This window comes from Peromyscus californicus, unplaced genomic scaffold (genome assembly GCF_007827085.1).
Source record: "Peromyscus californicus insignis strain IS unplaced genomic scaffold, ASM782708v3 Scaffold_13__1_contigs__length_99412109, whole genome shotgun sequence".
Classification (NCBI taxonomy): Eukaryota; Metazoa; Chordata; class Mammalia; order Rodentia; family Cricetidae; genus Peromyscus; species Peromyscus californicus.
The window spans coordinates 11,798,446-11,818,978 of NW_026294424.1; the positions used below are offsets into that span (position 1 = coordinate 11,798,446).

General features: G+C 47.1%; 1 protein-coding gene across 3 annotated transcripts in view; it reads right to left on the reverse strand.

Moving 5' to 3' along the window:
* Positions 1-20,533, reverse strand: part of Tns3 (tensin 3) — a 246,454-nt gene that overhangs the window by 188,882 nt on the left and 37,039 nt on the right. For 2 of the 3 annotated variants that reach the window (XM_052734488.1, XM_052734487.1), the window contains exons 1-2: positions 18,349-18,587; positions 9,609-9,720 (exon numbers count right to left, since the gene is read on the reverse strand). In XM_052734488.1, coding sequence (XP_052590448.1) covers positions 9,609-9,720; positions 18,349-18,426 — 190 coding nt within the window. In that variant the 5' untranslated portion in view covers positions 18,427-18,587. Of the gene's footprint in view, positions 1-9,608; positions 9,721-18,348; positions 18,588-20,533 lie in introns of those variants that run through there. The other variant, XM_052734489.1, reaches the window with a different exon arrangement.

The window sequence follows — 20,533 nt, forward strand, 5'->3', positions numbered from 1 at the left end:
GCAGGGGAGTCCCACCTCCCCAGGAAAGAAAAACAGAACAATGCCTCACTTCTCCTTCTTGTGAATGAGAGTTTTGAGGAAGTCATTTTTCACTAAAAATATTTATATTTTCATGTAATAAGTGTGTTGCTGTTCCTTTTAAACAGTTTACTTTACATATCTTCAGTTTCCATCCCTATCACGTTAAATGGTAATAGACAGGGGTCATAGCTACAGGGATCTACGTGGTCTTCTAAGTGACCTGAAACCGAGGGTGACAGTGAAGACATCTTGGCTTACATGAGCAATGACAACCCCAGGACAAATGATAATCCCACTCATCCTTCTGGACTGTGGCTTTTAGAATGGCAGAGAGATCCACTTCTGATTGAGGAACAAGCTAATGAACTCAACCCGCCGACTTCTCTAAAGTCCCTTACTGTCTTACAAGACACACAAGAAGGGAAGGGCCCCTTTTCAGGTTGCATCCACTCTGAGAATGGAGCTGGACTCTACAAAGAGAAAGCTCCTGAAGTCAGTCTGCACAGCGGGAACCCAGGCACCATGCTGTGCTCTGGGCCACCAGTCCCTGCACCTCCCAGCCCAGGAGAAAACCCACACCACACTCGCTGACTAGGCCCTGCAGGTCTGGCTGCCATAGCAGCACTTGCTTTATACACCTTGTCCCAATAGCTCCCACAGTAACCACAGAGAAAGGCACATCCTCACATTCTTGATCCATTTTACAAACAGTAAATAGAAGTGCAAGCCAGACATGGTGGCCTATGCTCATAATGCAATGCTACACTCAAAAAATCTGAGGCATGCCAGGTGGTGGTGGTGTACACCTTTAATCCCAGCACTCAGGAGGCAGAGAAAGGCAGATCTCTGTGAGTTCGAGGCCAGCCTGGGCTACAGAGCGAGTTCCAGGACAGCCAGGGATGCATAGAGAAACCCTGTCTCAAAAAAAAAAAAAAAAAAAAAAACCCAAAAACCAAACAAACAAAAACCATTTGGGGTTGGGGATTTAGCTCAGTGGTAGAGCACTTGCCTAGCAAGCGCAAGGTCCTGAGTTCGGTCCTCAGCTCTAGGAAAAAAAAAAAAAAAAAAGAAATCTGAGGCAGGAGGATTTCACGTTTGAGGCCATCTGGCTCTTACAAAGTGAGTTCCAGGCCAGCACATCTCCCAGGTGAGCCTGACTTAAACATGTGGTGAGCCAATAGGCAAAGGCTCTTCTGTATCTGGAGCAATGACTGGGTTCCACGGTCACTAAGCCAATGATGCAAATATCTGTCAGAAGCCGTACCAAAGTGAAGAGCTGCTGTCCCAGCTCCCCTCAACAAGGGCCCAGTCATCTCCTGCTGCCACCACCTTCAGTAATGAGAAAGAGACCTATGATAGCAGTGACCTTTCTGCTATGAAAAGAAAAATTACCTAGGGGGCAAAAAAATCATATATATATGATTGATACATCTACAAGTAAAATATGAGGTAGTTATTTAAAAACCATGCTTGCTAAAGGTCTGACATGTGAAAGTACTTTCCAGAAGCCCAGGCTAGAAGATACAAAGCTCTTTGTAGAATATGAAACAAACACGAGGAGCTCATCCATCCCTAAGAAGCTGACACAGGAGGAACATCACAGGTTGCCTGGGGAGCGGGGAGGGGGCGGGTAGGCAAACTGCTTAGTCCATGAAAAAGCCAACAGCACTAACTACATGGATTCCAGATGTGCCAAGTAGGAAACAGGAGAGACAGAAATATGCATTGGCCATCATAGAATAGCTTTGTGACAGTGAGCAGGGGTAGGTGTTCCAAGGAACAAGATCATAAATGAAAAGGTAGGTAAGCCTGAAACCTTTACAATGTTTGGCGTGTTGTAAATACCACAAACAGAAGGAGGAGGAGAACGCAAGTGGGTGAGAATTTGCAATTTATGTAAGGTGGAAAAAATAAGAAATGTCCATTTGTTTAGAGGTCAAAGTCATCAGAAAGTGGCCGATGTTTTTGCTTGGTATAATATATATAAATATATATATATTTATATTTATATTTAAAGAGGCAGCATTCCTAACATAATGAAGTCTGAGAAATCAAGAAGGAAAAAGTCATCTAATTTTTAAACAAGGGATTTGAAAGGCGAGTCTGCTCAATACACAGAAAACACAACAGACATTTCAGGCAATAACTAGATTTTTCATTTAATTGATTGCAAACTGGAATGCTCAGCAGCTTCAAGGGCCAGGCTTGGTGCCTTCAGCGCTGCAGACTACACTCAGGGAGCTTCCCTTCCTGTCCTCGATCCCAGATTCAGTGCCCACCTGCACACTGTGCTGCCCTGCACACTGTGCTGTCCTGCACATTGTGCTCCCCTGCACACTGTGCTCCCCAGCAAAGTCGACACCACATACTTCAACCCCCTAGACACAGAGGGGTTTGCAAATTCAGGCTTAAGAATCCAGGCTCTCACTGTCATGGTTCAAATCATAGCCATCTGGCTCAAAAAGGCCTGACATTGCTATATGTCGTCTTGGAAGTGCTGTTCTTCAAAGTGTCTCCATGAGCTTTGGGAATCCACTGAAGGCTGACGAGGTTGTCAGAGTCTTTTATATAACACACACTACAGATATTTACCAAATTATAAATGAGCCTGTGTGGGATGACTCATCCCTAATAGGCTTGAGAGCCAGCTGGCCCAAACCAGTAAAAAATATACTTTCTGAGAGCCAACCTGGATCTGCCTAAGGGCCTTAGCAACAGCAGACCTTCCCCCAGGGTGGGGTAAAGGGTATATAAGGCTTGCCTCTTCCTGAATAAACTGGGCTTATTGTTTCGACATTCTCCCAGAGTCTGTGTCATTGACTCTGCACCTACTTGCGCCCCTCCCCCCACCCCCCAAAGGGAACAACAGCACAGGACCCTGCCACAAGCCACTCTGCTTTTCATGTTCCCCAACACCCTATGTGGGGACTCAGAAGCAATTTATTGAGCTGTCCCCAGTGGTGGCCACAACAACCATGAGCACCTAGAGAAGAGCACAGACTGAGCAATACTGTGGAAATCAACCCTAAAGCTCTAAAATCATCCAGATCACAGTTGCTACGGAGAAAAAAACAACTTGTATTTTATCAGCCAGGTTACTCAAAAATTTTTTAAATCAAAATATGCCTGCAAAATTGACTAACAGGACCCAGATGCCCAGTCCACAAAAAACTCAAAGTCTAACCACCCAGACCTTTGAGGAACAGCAGGAAGAAACCCAAGATTTCTTTGCAAAAAACAGGGCATGTTTCAGTCAAAATCCAGAATTGAGAAGTAAGTTCAGGAGGCAGAATGAGAGGAGGGACCTGGCGCTGTGCACCAGATAATAACATAAGAAAGACCAAAGTTTCTCGGGTGCCTTTTCTCCCTTCTTGTTCTTCTGGAAGATTCTGTCGTACTACCATGTCTCAGGATAGAGCAGGACTGACAGTGGTGGATGAGAGAGGATGCTGAGCCAGGCAGGGTCATCTCAGAGCATTTTAAGGAAGAAAATAGAGGGAACTGTGGAAGAGGTCAGGCTAGGGTTATTGGAGGAGTCACCTCTAACTGCTTTGGGAAAAAGTTTAGAGTTACCTACTTCATGTAGGATTTGCAAGAGAAGAACAGATGGATGAGCCAACCATTTAGCTGGCAACTTCTAGATTTTCAAGCAGCCTGCTGTCCCTATGTGCCTGCTGAGTGCCCTGGGACACATATGAGACTCAACTGTCTTACAGGAGATCTCAGCCTGGGCAGTGCAGAGGCTGAAGAACAGCCAACCCATTTTCACAAAGTTGGTCCACAGAGCCTGTCCACTCCCCAGAGTTAACATCCTTTCCTTCACACCACAGGTACCCTAATACATTCCTGCACTTGGCACCTGCCCACTAGATACAGGGCCTTTTGGGGTCATGCAAGCATAACCATGCATCCCTCTTACAAAAGTACCAGTACTTAATCATTGAGGTCCATGGGAATAACTTCGTAAATCCTAATAACTTTCCACAGGTCCCACTTCTCAATACCAGGGTCAGAGTGTTTCCATCCTCTTCATATTCACAATGGAGATTAAGGGAAGACAAACCATACTCAAGCCTTATCTATCATCACAAGTATAATAAACCATGAGCATCAACTTGCTTACCCAATGTGCTACAAGTAAATACCACACTCAAGAGCAACATGCCTGCTTTGTGCCAGGGACACACTTAGCACCAAGGGACCTGGTCCACAAAGCAAAGCCAGCCTCTCAGCCTCCTGGGCTTCCTGCTAGGACAGAAACCAAACACTACTCTGCAGCTACTCACTGACCATCCAGGCATTAAGAGAGAATCGGGGCAGCAAGGCACCTTCAGAGGAACTGAGGCTTGTGCAGAAGCCCAGAAGATGATGGGAGCTGACCAGGAAGCAAGTACAGCAGCAGCCATGACTGACCACTCACTGTGAGAGGGTAGTTCAAGTGTCTGCGTGAGAGGTGGAGCCACACGGGAGGCCCAGCCTTCAAGACCACTCAGGAAAGGATGCAGTCCTCCCAATGGAGGCTTTATGGCTTCCCAGGCCCACTCTCCCAGAACAGGCTAGAAAGGAAAGGCATCAACAGGAGAGGAGGCGGGTTATCAAAGGCAACCCAGCTTGGACAGTCAGAGGCCAATGCAGGGAAACTGACTTAGAAGGGAGGGTGACAGGTCTGCAGGCTGGTGAGGTGGGCACTGGACTCTAGGAAGGCTACAGCAAGCCCAGGGCAGGGCAGGACAGGGCAGGGAGCTAGAGCTTGGATGGAGGCCGTTCTGGTTACAATGTCTGGGAGTAACAGGTCCATGTCCCAGGTATCGGGAGATATAGACCTGGCAATACAGGGATGCCAGATCCCCACCCCCCCAACACACACACTTTCTCCTGGGGCAAGCTGGACATCCCAGAGGCTTTGCTGCTCTCATTGAATTCACAGACTAAGCCCTTGGGCCCTGGCACCCTTTGAAAGTCCACTGCTTCTGAGAGTGTGATGTCTCCCCTCCCATGCCCATAACCATGCAGAACCTATGGCATCTCCCTAAGGCATTTGGGAGGTGTCTAATGCCTAATGTCTGCCTGCCTTGGAGGCACCACGCTGTGCACAGCAGTCGGGCTCCTATGCCTCCCAGGCCTAACCAGCTGGCACCACTGCCTGGGGAACTTGCAGGGTGCTTCATATCTGAATGCTCACAAGGCGAGCCACAGCACCAGGACATTCCCTCCTGACACACTACGGTGCCCTCAGACAGAGTGCAGCATTTGAGAGATGGAATGAAACCTCTTCATGCTAAGTAATACCTGCAGCAACTGAATTTAATAATAATTTTTTTTAAAAATTTTAAAGTCATGAGAAAGATCAGATCTAAGATTCCTGGAACATAATTCCAGGGTATTAAAGTAGCAATTACATAATAACAGAATTACTATACTTGTGTGTATAAATATGATGTCTCAGTCTATTTGGATTGTTATTTTTTAAAAAAAAATACCACAGTCTGAATAGCTGAGTAACAATAGCAAGTCTATTTCTCATAGTTCTGGTGCTAGAACAAAAAAGTGTGTGAGGAGGACCCCTTCTAGTTTGCTCAGGGCCTTGTGGTCCGTCATCAAATGGTAGAGGGGTAAAGCACCCCTAAGGTAGCACAGCTCACAGAGGGTCCCAGTAGGGGGTGGGGGACAGCCTTACAGAAAGCCAGAACTTGGGAAAAGGTTGTATGATGTTAGTGCCCTCTGGGCCACAAGGTCATCATGCTCGCCTTCACGTGTATGAATGCCTGAATGCATCCCTGGGACTTGAGAAACGGAAACGTTTATCTGGGAATGACATACCTTACCAAATCTTTCCTAACAAGGGAATGACAGAGGAGCCTGCTGAATACCTCCTCCATTCAAAGTACCACTAGTTCTACTTTTCTCTTTCAAGCACCTCCCAGGCATGCTCTGCCTAAGATTACAGGCATGGTAGAACAGGGAGGTACAATTCTACCAAGTGCCCTGAGCTAGTGTGGTGCTCTCAGCTGGGCCTTCTTTGTGTACAGACACATGCACACAGATATGTGCACACAAATGCATGCAGTCAGAGGAATGGGCACATCCACACTCATGAAAAAATCATGTACATGCGCATTTCATATCTGTAACCATTCATACGCACAAACACAACTGCATAGGTGGTTCCCATTCACATGTGAGCACACAAGCACATGCAGTCAGATACATACAAGCACATTCCATTCTGGCATGCCCACTGAAGTCCCTCAGACATTTCATGGGCCACTTATTAAAAACATCACCAGTGGAGTTGACTGAAGCAGCAGGACCAGCCTGGAGTCCTCACTTTACAGAAGGAACCCCAAGCCCAGGCAGTGACAGGGTCTCCACAATGAGCATGGTCCAGAGCAGGAAGGACAGACAACAGCTCCCGTCCAGCCAGCATACACCGGCTGCAAGTCAGAGCCTCAACACTACTTTGGGTTTCTCCTTGCTACTCTTGTCCATTGATTCTCTTTATGTAAAAGTAACAAAAACTACTTGAGGTGTTAAGGGTAGCTTATTAAGGTAGGAAGAAAGCTGTGTGGGTTAGCTAACTTCTCAATAAACCCAGGCCTCACTATATAAAGAAATATGACTCTTCCTGTGAGGACAATGAGCAGGGTGCATGCCAGTCACTGCTGCAGGTGTTGGCAAGCAAAGACCTTCATCTAAAGAGCCCAACTACCAGATCTCTAGTCATGATCTGTGCTTATATACTAGAACAAGGCATGTGTGGGTATTAGACATGTGGACCACCATAAGAGCACTTTCCATAAAGGGATCTTAGGAGACTTAATTCTGACTAGGGTACCGCAAGGCTGGATGCAGACTGCCCCCTGGTTCAATCATTCTGGAGGTCCTAGTCCTAGATGAGGAAGCAAACTTTGTTGATGTTGCCACCCAGAGGAAGCACAACTCATGGACTCAGTAGGTCCACCATTACACTGTTCCCAATTGCACATAACTAGCTAATGCTGACTCAGGGGACCACATAGGTCACATAGGTCACACAGGTCACATAGCCTCAACCCTACTTCACCTCAATGCATCTTCTTCTCCCTTATTTTCAGACTTGAGAGTCATATCTAGAGATCTAGTTATTTCTTTATTTTTATTTATTCATACTACTATAGAGGAATTTGTGTGGGGGAGCGTGCAAATGCCATGGGACATGGGCAGAGGGCAGAGGACAACTTTGAGGAATTGGTTCATCCTTTCCAACTTTAGGTGGGTTTTGGTAATTAATCTCAGATCCTCAGGCTTACATAGCAAGTCTTTTACTCAATGAACACTTTCAAGATGCAATTCTTAAAACAGAGGTGTTCCCATGAGAAGGGGGTTCACAATACAAATAAAATTAGATAGCTTTCAGTACATGTTCCTGGGCATAAAGGGTCTCTACCAACCCGAGGGGGCAGGCAAGGGGCTGTTGTCTTCACTCACAGGCTTACTGTAGAGAAAGCCTGTGAGGTAGATGACACACTGAGAATGTCACCTCTGGTCTGCACACAAAAAGTGCCATTATATCAGGCTGAAGGGACCCTCTCGTATGGACAAGGCATGCACAGGAGAACCCTAGTTCTGTGACACAGATCTCATGAGGACCAGGTTACTATGCAGAGCAGTACTGTTTGTGAACAGGCAAAAAAGTCTGGAAGCACTCAATGGCACATCCCTTGGCTGGGAATAGACTCAAGAACCTGCTCTTTACCCAGAGGCAGAGTAGCTGACTTCTGGTTGGACTTAGCCCCACAAGTACAGTAGAGAGCTCACCAACACGAAGGATAGGGTCACCTCTGCTAGCAAACGACCACAAAGTCACCTCTGCTAACAAACTAAAGAGCTGTGTTCATCTCATGGGCGTCCATGACCTGCTCTCAGCTCCTCTCCTCTTTCCTCCAGGCCAACAGTAAGGGGATGGAGAGCCCCTGCCTGTTCCTGTGCCTGGGTCACTCTTTACTGTCCTACACAGCAGTCTGACACACGGAGGCCCCTCCTCAATCAGAGAGGCCCCGCCCACCACTGCCTAGCTGACCTCAGCATCCATGACATCTTCCCGGACCTATGTACGCTAGGGCATGTCACGGTTTAGAGCCATGCTGGCCTGTAGGAAACTGCCTCAAAGCAGAAGGCAGAAGAGGCCTTAGCATTCTACACCTACAGGGGGGTGAGAGGAGTGTGATTGGGCTAAGTGGAAGCTCAGCGGGAGCACAGTGGGAGGAGACAACTGAGGCTCAGTAGCCAGGGGGACCCCCAGCAGGCCTAGGGTGGGAGGAGACAACTGGGGCCCAGGTAGCCAGGGGGACCCCCAGCAGGCCTAGGGTGGGAGGAGACAACTAGGGCCCATGTAGCCAAGGAGATATCAGCAGGTCTGGGATGGAGGCCACAGGACAGCAGTAAGCATGTTCTTTAGGACTGTGTAGCATAGGGTATCAAACTGGAATACTACAGGCCAGGCAGATGCCCTTTAACTCTAAACAGATCCTAAGAGGGCCACACTCTCAGCCCACTCCTGACTCACTGTGGTGCATCTCTCTACTCCAAAACTTCAGGGGGTCAGAAAGAGAGAAAAAAGCCAAGGAGGTCCTAACACTACAGAGGCCCACCAGACACCCCCTGGAAACCAGCTACAAAGGAACTGCTGGGGGGGGGGGGCGGTGGCGGGCAGGGAATACTACAATCCCAGCATTCCTGAGGTGAACTAGAGGGCAAGAGTTCAGGCTGGCCCCCTGAAAGGAGAAGGAAGGCTAGGCAGAACCAACACTAACTATGAGGGAGACCCTAAACATCACAGTGGACTAGATGCCAAAGGCCCGATCCTTCAGGGCTTCCTGGGCTGTGTGATGGAAGTCAGCCACACACCCATTTTGAAGATTTATCACTGTCAAAATAATTCAAAGTTGCACTAACTGTGATGTTTAAGCACCAAGAAGCCACGCTGATGGCTTTGTTTAGAGACAAGATCAACGTTTTCCACAAACAGGCTGAGAGGGGCCAGCATACAATGGACCCTAACTCAGGGACTGGAGAGATGGCTCAGTGGTTAAAATCACTTGCTGCTCTTCCAGAGGACCTGGGTTCAATTCCCAACACCCACACAGCAGCTCACAATTGTCTGTAACTCCAGTTTTAGGGGATCCAACACCCTCATCCAGATATACATGAAGAAAAAAAAAATGCACATAAAATAAATAGTCATTCAAAAACAAAAAAACAATGCACCTCAACTCAAGAATAGACACTTCATTTGCAGACTGTAGGCGATTTACAAGTGAAACGCTTGAAAAGTGAAGGGTAGGCTGTAAAAGACCTGACGTGTGGCCACAAATCGCCCATGGCAGTCTACTTTCCCATGGTAAGAGCTTGCTCTTTCTAGAGATTTTCCTTAGGAGTATGTGTCTGTATAACCATGGGAGGCCCTGCCGGGTCGGGGGTGAAGAGAGGCGCAGTAGGGAAATTCCATGACTTAACTTTTGGAAACTCCCAGCTGAATGGCTGTCTTCATTTTACTGTTTTCCCCAGCTTGGGTCCAAAGGGTGAGAGGTTCAAGGGCCTGGACTTACCTCGGCAAGCAATCCCTTGACCGTCAATGGTCTGTCTGCACACTCCACAGACTCTGGGCTTTTTAAAGTCCTTTTTCTTAAAACTGTGAGGACACGTGGTCAATTCTTCCGGCTGAAAGAGTAAAGGAAGAAACAAATGGTCAGCCCTTCAGCTCGTGGTATCTTCTTTAAAAAAAAAAAAAATTCTTTCCTAGGAGATAATAAATCTAGTGAGCCTTGAAGAGGGCTGAGAGAGGAGCCAACTCCAGTGACCGAAGAGTGCCAGTGGATGATGTTCTGGAATCCAGAGGGCAGCTCACCCTCTGTTAGCATGCGCATCTCCCCCCTGGGTGCTTCAGGACTGAGACCTTAGGCAGCTCCCTAGGTGATAATATGCTCTCTCCTTCCAGCCTCCAGGCTCACAGCACCCACTGCAATAACAAAGTAACCACACAGCCTCCTCTCCCCCACCCCCACCCCCGCTTTTTCTTCTAGAATAGCCATCTTCTAGAGCAAGATGAAGTTAAGAGGTGCTCAACAGTTTCCCTTTCAAAGGTGTCCCAAAATAACCACTAAGGTTCAGAGATTCTCGGCCAACGAGCTAGGATGAGCCCAGGCCACAGAAGTGTGTCTTTCTTAACCATGATGACAAGCATTAGTATGAGAAGATTAACTCTCATCCACCAAATTCCTGTTTACAGAGTCTGTGTTCAGAGCCTCTTTCTATCTGAGGTTCTCCGAAAAGTTCACTTTCTTTTAGAACAGCCTTCTGGCTATTTGCTGATGATGGCACAAGACCAGTAACTAACAACCATGTGGATCCTAGTCAACATACACACACACACACACACACACACACACACACACACACACACACACACACACACACAGAGTCACTGCTTACTCAAACGTACTCAGAAAATAAAATGTATCATATCTCACGTTCTCAGTAACAATTACTTTGGGAAAAACGTTTGATAATTTCTTACAAACTTTAAAAGGTGTGCAACATAATTTAAAGTGTCCAGGGCTGCAGGCAGTTCTTTACCTTCTGCACAGCCCTTCCCCCCACCCCCCAGCACTCATGCAGTATAGTCAATATACTATTTTTTTTGTAACAATAAAAAAAGTCCCAAAGAAGAAATATCCTAAGTCTCTTTCATAGGAAGAATAGATTTTTCAAAAAGGTTGGTCATACAACAAAAAAGTGTTTGGAAACATTCAGGTGCATGCTATCCATGCAGGTACATGGATTAAAAGCATCATGCTATTTAAAAGATGCAAGGATATGATGTCCACCGCCACTTAAGCACATCTGAGTCAACAGAAGTACGAGCCATAGAACTCACTGCACTGTGGTGTGGGTGGGGGCCCTGCAGGAACACTGATGGAGGAAGCTTGTTTCATGCTCTGGATGGCAGCTACAGAGGGCACAAAGTTGAAGTCATTGAGCTTCAGCATTGTACATCGTACTAGCTAAAGATCTACAAGACAGGTGAAAAATGTAGATCTGGATAAAATAACAATCCTGGAAAGATGTGCTACCCTGCTTTTAAGGACCTTGGGTGACATGGAGCACCATGACAGCATTTTTATTTACTTAGTTCTGAATCCACAGGAGCTTCCACTGATGATGAAAAAAGATTACCAGAGACTAAATGTATCCTCATCTAAAATCATGCACAAAATACACAGAACCACTGTTTTGAAAACATGCTACAGCAGGAAATAGGGACAGTGATGAGGATGCTTTGGTCAACAATGCCCCTCACACACCAAGGCACTCTGAGACTGAAATGAGGTTGAAGCCCTTCCACTTGGTGATTTTGGGGAAATCTTAGTTTATGTAAACACACTCTATGATACCCACACAATGACAGCTGCAGCTGATGACATACATCCTAACCGCATCCTTGTTCAGGGACCCCAGGGACCCGTGACTGTACTTGAGAGGGAGGAATAAGTTAAGGTGAACGTCCTGCCTCACTCCCTCCCTCCACCACCACTATCTTAAGAGACTCTCCGGGCTGCAGAGAAGATCCAGGCGGAGTCCAAGGGAGCCTCCTCTGTTGAGGAGGGCAAGAAGAGTTTCCTAGACAGAGCACCACAGAACAAAGAGCTGCAGAACTCCTTGAGGTCTGCAGAAAAGCCCTTAAAAGCAACCAGTGCAGAAGAGCATATGTGTGCCCATCAAGGATATAGAAAAGAGCTCCCACCTCTCCAACACACACCCTATGCCTCTCCAGTGGGATTAGGGGCCCTGGGCTCACTAAGAGCTGAGAATTGTGCTTGCTTACTGTAGATCAGGAACCCCAACTTTGCCCCATTCTACAGGAAATGCAGAGCGACCATGTCTTGTAGAGATCGGCTCTACTTTAACACTCCCCTTGGCCTACATAAGCTATTTGCAAAGCACTGCCCCAAGGCTGTTACTGTTGTCCAGTAGCATGACTGCATTTCAGAGAAAAAGTACACCAGAATACCACATAGACCATAAAATTTCCCAGAATCCAAACAAGGTAAAATTCACAAAGCCAGAAATGATCAGGTACTCAAGGAAACTAGAAAGCAAATAGAACTCATGACTTAAAAAAATGATGGAAACTGACTGAGAGGTTAGAATTATCAGACAAGAATATTAAGGGTGTTATTACAATTGTATTATATCTCAAAATGTGGAGATCTAAAAAAAAAAAATGCATAAAGATCCAAAAGAAAACAATGACAAAAGAAAATGCAGACTTCAGAGGTAAAAATATACAGGACACAATTATTATTGGCTAAGTACTCAAAAGACACAGTGAATTTAAAATCAACACAATGAAAACCTCCCAAAATAAAGCAAAGAAATGAAATAATGTATATCAACAAACAAATGAGTTTCCAGAGCAATACGAGAAATCTTACAGTAAACACACATTTACTCCTAATGGTGAGAAGCACAGAAGGGAACCTGGAAGAAATAATGACCAAAAGTATCTGAAAATGCCAGGAAAACTGTAAAGACACAGAGCCAAGAAACAAGAACTGACTGTAACTATACCAAAGTACATGAACATAAATTACTTAAACCCAGTAACAAAGAAAAAAAAAAACTTAAAAACGCTCAGAGCAAAAAATAAACAAACAAATAAAATACACATCACATACAGAGGACCAACAATGAGGATTAACAAGCTTTCTCGCTACAAAACTGGTTATGAGGCTGGAGAGACGGCTCAGCAGTTAGTCAGAAGCATACATACACTGCTCTTACAGAGGACCTGAGTTGAGTGTTCAGCTTACACATCAGGCGGCTTACACCTCCCTGTAACTCTAATTCAAGATTTCATGCCTCTGGCCTCCTGGTACTCATGACACAGAGACACACTCACATACACATAATTTTAAAAATGAACATAAAACCTTTAAGAAAATAATAAATTTGAAAATATCTGTGAGAAGTTAAACAATACAAAATAGTGAAGAAGACCAGTAAATCGAGACTCTGCAGTCAAACTGTCTTCCAAAAATGAAAGACTTTTACAAACTTGTTAAGATATTTACTCGCCAGGCGGTAGTGGTACACACCTTTAATCTCAGCACTCGGGAGGCAGAGGCAGGCGGATCTCTGTGAGTTCGAGGCCAGCCTGGTCGACAGAGCGAGATCCAGGACAGGCACCAAAACTACACAGAGAAACCCTGTCTGGGGGGGGGGGGGGGGGGGGGGGGGATATTGACTCAAAAGCTGAAAGTTAGAACTCGCCAACAACTGACACATACCACATACACATTCAAAACGGTCCCCAGATAACAGGAAGATGGACATAGAGACTGTCATACTGCAGAATGAGGAGAACCAAAACAGCAAATACATGGGCAGACACACACTTTCTCTCCTACTGAAAACCATCAAAAGAAAAAGCAACGTGATGTAGTAGTTTTGAAATCAGCCTAGGTGTCTGTCAACTGAATGGATGAAGAAGAGGAAGTAAATACAGATAAATTTTATTTATCTATAAGAAAAACAAAATTTTCAGGAAAACGAAGGGACCTGGAAAATCTGAGGTCCAGGAAGACAAATGCTGCATTTTCTCTCTCATATGTGGACACCAGCTTCAAATTTTTAAATCTACCATGTTTAACTTGGGACTGCCCAGAGAGGGGGAAAAAAAAAAAAAAAAACTAGAATTTTTCCATGTTGGCCTTTGACTGTCCAGGCTGGGTTGCCTCCGATACCTGCCTCCCTGCCTTCTGATGCTTTCCCCTTCTAGCCTCTTCTGAGGGAGAGGGTCTGGGAAGCCATAAAGCCTCCATTAGGAGGATTGCATCCTTTCCTGAGTGGCCTTTGAGGCTGGGCCTCCTGCGTGGATACACCTCTTACCCAGACACTTGAGCTACCCTCTCACCACACTGAGGGAGCAGGGGCTTAAATCGGAGCTACGGGAGGATACGTGCAATATGGCAATAGAGGACTGGAACACCAGGGGTGGAAAGTTAAGTGGGGAAGGAGGGAGGCAGGCGGAGAGAAGGGGGCAGAGAGAAGGGCTAGTCAAACTATACAGAAGGAAGAAAGAAACCTACGACTGAAAGCTACGATTTTGTGAAATAATTTTAAAGATGTATTTCCCAAAAAGAGCTTAAACGGAAGCAGCATGCATGGAAAGACAATGTTGCTCCCAGAAAGCATTGGTTATTTAATGAAAATCTCAGTGCCAGGCATTGGACACCTCTCTATGAGATGTTGGTCAGGGATGCCCTAGAGGTACCCAAAATAATACAGGCTATCGCCATGGTTTATAAGAAAACACATCAAGGAATCCATGTTTACAAAGGGATATAACCATGTAAGGACCTGGGAGAAGATGGCTGTCTACAAATGAAGAAAAGAGGCCTCCAAACAAACCAGCCATGCCCACACCATGATGTCCGTGGCCTCCCTCAGCACTGCTAGGGAACACGTTTCTGTTAAACCACCATTCTTGTGGTATTTTGTTAGGTAAGCCTCTCTCAGCAATCGACAGATCTAACTGGAAAATAAACATAGATATAAATGATTTGGATGATGTTATCAAACAATTTGACCTAACAGAAACAGAATATTTGACTCAAGAGCAACAGAACACACATTCTCTTAAGTGTATTAGTGTGTTTAGCCATATTGTAGACACAGAACAAGTCTGAACAAATCAAAATGCATTCAAATCCTCCTGAAGAAAAGAAATCTGTGACCACAACGGAATCAAAGTTGGGAACACCAACAGTAATCTCTGGAAAATTCCCCAAACGGTTGCAAACAAAATACTATACTTCTAAATAACTCATGGGTTACCCTACATAATCCACAACATACTACATTGTGAAAAGTTGGCTTATCCCAGAAATGTAAGAATTCATAACATTCAAATATCAATCAATAAACTTAAAAATATCAGAATTCTGGAGGCTGGGGCAGGGAAGTGGTAGAGGTCTGACCCTGTCTCAAAGAGCAAAACTATAAAAAGAAGAAGAAGAAGAAGAAGAAGAAGAAGAAGAAGAAGAAGAAGAAGAAGAAGAAGAAGAAGAAGAAGAAGAAGAAATTAATAAGCTAAGAGGGGAACCAGCTGGTCTTCTAAATCAATGGAAAAAATCCACTGACAGAAACCTAACATCCTTCCCTGATAAGATCTCAAGCAGGGAGAAAAAGGGGCTTCCTCACTAGATCACATGTGGCTAGATAAATCCTACAGCAAACATCCTTAGTCACTGGAGGCCAGGCTTCCTCTTAAGATATGCAACCAGGCAGAGATGGTGCTAATCAAGACTTCACATCAAGATTCTAAATAGTACAATGAGGCGAGAAAAGGAAATAAAAGGCAACCCATTCGGAAAGCTGTAAAGTAGTCTTGTTCCTGGTCACTTGACAGCCTAGGTAGAAAAATCTGATGAAATAAAAAAAAAAAAAAAAAACAACCCACAAAGCTTTAGCAAAGCTGGAGGATATAAGCTCAACACGTTGTTCTATCTCCATGTCACCAATGAGCTCCTGAAACTTTAATTCAAAAACCTTTACCACTCCCAATAGCTTTGTACGAGGCCATTTCTAGAGCTAGAATCTTTCCAATGCTCCAGGTTCCTTGGTTGGGTTTACACTTCACTGCCTATCTCCCTGGATTGGCTATGATGTAGACCGCACTGTCAAAGAAAGAAAAAAGGCCCTGAACCCTCAAAAACCTCTGCATTGGCTCTGCCATTTAAAACTTGGCCACCCTGAGCAAGGCACAACTCCTCTTAAATGGAAAGGACATCCTCTCTCTCCTACAACTAAATGGAGCTACTGGAAATGACCTAAATGCTACACATCCCAAATGCTACACATCCACATTCATAACTTGGGCAATTTTAAAAACAACTCGGGTTAGGGTTCACCCCAGACCAATTCAAATCTGATTCCCCTAGAGATGCAACCAGAACAGAGACCCCAGATGATTCTCATCTGCTGCCTAGCCTGAGAACCACTCTTCCTTATAACAGATTGTATCACTTGGACCTACACAATTAAGGCACCGTTATTAAATACTCCTTCCTATGACTGCATCTGACTGTTTCAAAATAGATATTGCCTCCTTGATAGCAGACACCCTGTATCCAGAGGCCTGCAGGAGTCTGCAATATTCATATTAGCAAGGCACTTGTACGTACTTATCACAAGTACTTATCACAACCCCCACTGTTCTACGGATGAAGACTGTGATACACAAGACCTAGACCCTACAGGCAACCAATGAGGGATAAGGCTCACCCCAACGTCACACTCAGACAGGCACAGGAATTCACCCTTCGTCATACCCAGGCTGGCACATACCTTTTCTGCCCACCTTGCAGCTCTGTTTATAATCTTCTCTCTTGTGCTAGACAACCATATCCTAGGTGTGGGGTACCAAACTCTTTCTCCTTTGTCCTCTGTGAGCCCTGCCCAGCTGGCAGACAGCAGACCACAGTCCCTCAATTAAGACTTGTGCACTAAATGAACTGGCCAGAGTCTGCAGTCCCTCAATTAAGACTTGTGCACTAAATGAACTGGCCAGAGTCTGCGGGCCAAGGAGAGATACTGTAACGTTTCATTGGTCACAAACACCTTTATTCCAAGCAAGGAGAAAGAGGTACTGTTTCCCTACAGGCTTCTTGCTCATTGGTCCACAGTTAGAAGCTGCAGGGTGGAAACAGCAGAGGCACTGTGGTGCCTGCCCAGCCATTTCAATTGCTGGCTCCCCAGGGAGTTTATTAAGATAGTGTAATAACATCTGCTCACGTGCATGCTACATAACATCTCTGTTGTGAAAGAAGACTAGATGGAATTAGACTGCCCTTGTCTTCACCTGATCCCGTGCTTCCATTTCACCCAGAAAAGGAGGGGGGAGGGGTGGGGAGTGGGGGTACTGCAAGGCTGAAGCAGTTGGCAAAGCCAGTTCAGGAACCTAAATTACATTTAATTGTTAGGAGCCAAACTTCGGAAGAGTAACCAGTAAAGCTGCTGGTTCCACAAGGGCAGCCTGGAGAGGGCCAGGGCAATTAGCCTTGATAGTGAGGTCTCTGGAGGGCAGGGAGGCTCTCCACTCAGCGGAAAGGCAAAACCGCACAGGGAACCTGCAGCCAAGTTCTCTCCACCAAAGGTCACCGTGGCAAAGTAGTTTCATAGTACAAGAGTATGCCCGCACAATCCCAACTATGTTTTTCCTTCAGGAAATAATTCAGCCCACCACAGGAAGCGAACGTAGGTACATTGGGGTAGCTAGCTAGCATTCTAGGGAGACAGCACTGATCAAAAACACATTCCCAGCTCAACTTAACTTCTCTGAAAGCAACCAAACCAGAACCCTTCCCATATCCGCAGAGCTGTCCCCAGACCAACGGCGCAGAAGGCAGACTCCTAGGGCAGGAGGGACCCCCTCCGCAAGCAACAATGTTCCCATACTTTAAAACAGTGGTTCCCAACCTGTGAGTCGCAATAACAACCCTTTCATGGGGGTTGCATATCAAATATCCTGCTGATCAGATATTTACTTTACGATTCATAACAGTAGCAAAATTACAGTTATGAAGTAGCAACGAAAATAATTTTATGGTTGAGAGTCATCACATGAACTGTTAGTAGTAAGGTTGAGAACCACTGCTTTAGAGCAACCACATCTGGCTGCTGAAGCAAAATTGACGTGCAGGCCTTTCGCTCTACAGAATCTTTCAAAAGTTTCCTGGGAAAACAATCGAAGTCGATGCTGGATTTATGAGACTTAGAAGAGGGGGGGTGGGGCCGCTACCGCTCGCCTGTTTAATTTGAACCCCACAGAGGATGGTCCTGTGATCTACAGGGAGCTGCAATGCCCTAGGAGACCCGGGAACTTGCACTAGACCTCTTCCAGGCGCAGCAGGGGTATCTGCAAGAAACCTCGGCAAGAAACACGCGCGGAAGAGTGAGTCTGCGCAATGGCCAGTATCCCGCCGCTTCTGCAGTGAAAGAGATCCAAAGAAGCAGTTTTCAGCGGCTTTTGGACTGGAATGGGCCAGGGCTGTCCTGACTCCCACCTTGCCCCGGGCTCACCCGGCCGCGTCCAGCTCCGCGTCCCTAGACACTGTCACACTTGCACACGCAGGCGCGCACCTCCCAGCAAACTCTCAAACGAACGCGCACCAGCCGGGGCACAAGCGCGCTCACAGGCCCACGAGTGCATAGCCTTGTGAGCCCACCCTGCACGCCCACGTGCGTGCCCGAGGGAGCCCCAGGAGCCCACTGCACTACACTCACCTGGCGCGGACGCCCACGCACCCCGATCTCGCGCGCCACCCTCGCGGGCGGGCCCGGGGCCAGCGCGCGCCACCGCATGGCCGCCTCGGCGGTCCGCCCCCTGTCTACGGCCAAGCGCGGGAGGCACGGACGGCTCCGGGTCCTGCGTGGGCAAGGCCCGGGTGGTGTGCGTCTCAGCGGGCTCTGCAAAAGCTCCTGCCGTCAGAAGTCAGACGCCGGGAACAAAAGCCAGGCGCGAGTGGCGGGCCCCGCGCGGCCGCCCTCCATCTGACACGAATTAGCCCGCCCTCCCCCTCAGACCGCAGCCCAGAGCCGGGGCACCGCTGCTCAGCCAGACGCGGGAGAAGTGGGCGAAGAAACGCCTTCCCGCGGGGGGTGGGGGGGTTGGGGGCGCCTCCCTGCCGCCATCTGACTGGAATTACCGACGCTTTGGCTCGGGGTTCGGCATTACTAGGATTTCAAACCTCTAGGCGCGCTGGCCCAGGGGCTTAAAGAGAATCAAAACGCAGCAGGTTCCCAGGGCTTTTGGCATTTTAAAATCTTGACTGTTCTCCAGTCCACCCTGCATCTGCGCTGGGAAGTATCGACCGGTAATCGACACTACCCAGCTAAGAGGGCATGTGGAGTAGGAAGAGTTTTTGGAAAACATTAAGGTAGAGGGTTTTGTTGTTGTTGTTGTTGTTGTTGTTTTGTTTGTTTTGCTTGTGGAGCTTTAAGATTAAATGGGGGGGGGCTGACCTTGCTGGAAAAGGTCAGTGACGGTGGGGTTACAGGCAAAACCCAAAGCAAGTGACTGCCCACTTTGCACTCCTAAGAAATGAGTGCCCACTCCCCCTTCTCAGTGCCACCCGCTTCTGGACAATCCCGACAAATTTCATCTCAGCCTTTCCATTCAGAGTCTGGGATTCTAGAAGGAGATTAGAAACCAAGAGTGGGAGCGGGATGAAGGAAAAGCAATCCAGGAGCCCAGAAAGAGTGAGGGTTCCTTTAAAAAGCTAGGAGGGTGCACTCTGCTAACAAGAGCAGCCTCTTTCCTACCCCAGGCCAGTGGACCTGCATGGGGCTGTGTCTTTAAAAGCAAGTTCAACAGCAGCAGAGTGTAGCTTTAGACAAGGCAAGTCCAACTTCTGAGACTGTAGAACGGCTGCTTTGAAGATGGATGGGTTCAAGTGGAAGCAATGGCTCGGGTCTCTTCCGCACGGCAGAGGAGACCCTGCAACGGAGTAGTAAGTAGCAGGGCACTTAGCATGTAGCTCTAAACATGAAGCGCTAGTGGCGCTGGCGCCAGGCCCAGCCCATGTGGCGTTCTAATAGCCTGCAGTGTCCCAGAGCCCAGCCTCTGTGGCTCTCACACTCTTGACTCGGAGCCTGTGTGCCCAAGTGCCTTCGCTGGGAGGGCAGTCTGGGTGGGCTGCAACGGCCTTTATGGTTACCACATGTGCACATTCCAGCCATCAATTCAACCTCTCAGGTCCTGGCACTCAATATCCATCTTTCTGTTTCTGCAGTGGAGTAGCAATGGTTGCTCTTCCAAGTTTCAACTGCAAAAGTGGAAGAAAGAAAGCAAAACCAAAGTTTGCCTAAGATAGGCGTGCCATCCAGGACTCCAGTTCTTCGTGCCATTATCACCAAGTAGATGTTCTTCCCCACCCCACCCTCGCCCCGCCCCCTCAAATGAGCTTTTTCCTCTGCATTCATCCCTCACTGTTTGAGTAGCCCTTCACCATTCCTGTTTTCCTACAGCCACTTATTTAAGCTGTCGTTTCTGTGAGTCTCTCGGTCATATTCCTGCATGCACCGTCTCCACCCTCCACTTCCCCGGGGATCCCTGAGACTAGGAGTGTTGCATTCACTCTGGATCCCCGCATCTAACCCAAGAGGGTAGGAAGCAGTGATTCTCCTGTCTATCAGGAGGCGTTGGCCTTACTAAGGTGCTGACAGAGCCAGCAAAGGAATCTGAATTCAGAAAAGAAGACACCGTGCCCTATTGTGGTGAGGCTCTGAGGGAGAGTATGAGCCCCCCCGCGCACTCTGGGGTCCATTCAGAACTACTATTAAGAGGCAGAGGCTGCCAAATGTGGTAGCTCATGTCTGTGATCCCAGCAGTAGGAAGGCTGAGGCACTGCTCAGGCCTGCCACACAGGGAGGCAAACATTACAAGGTGGTTCTTTATTATAGGCATACC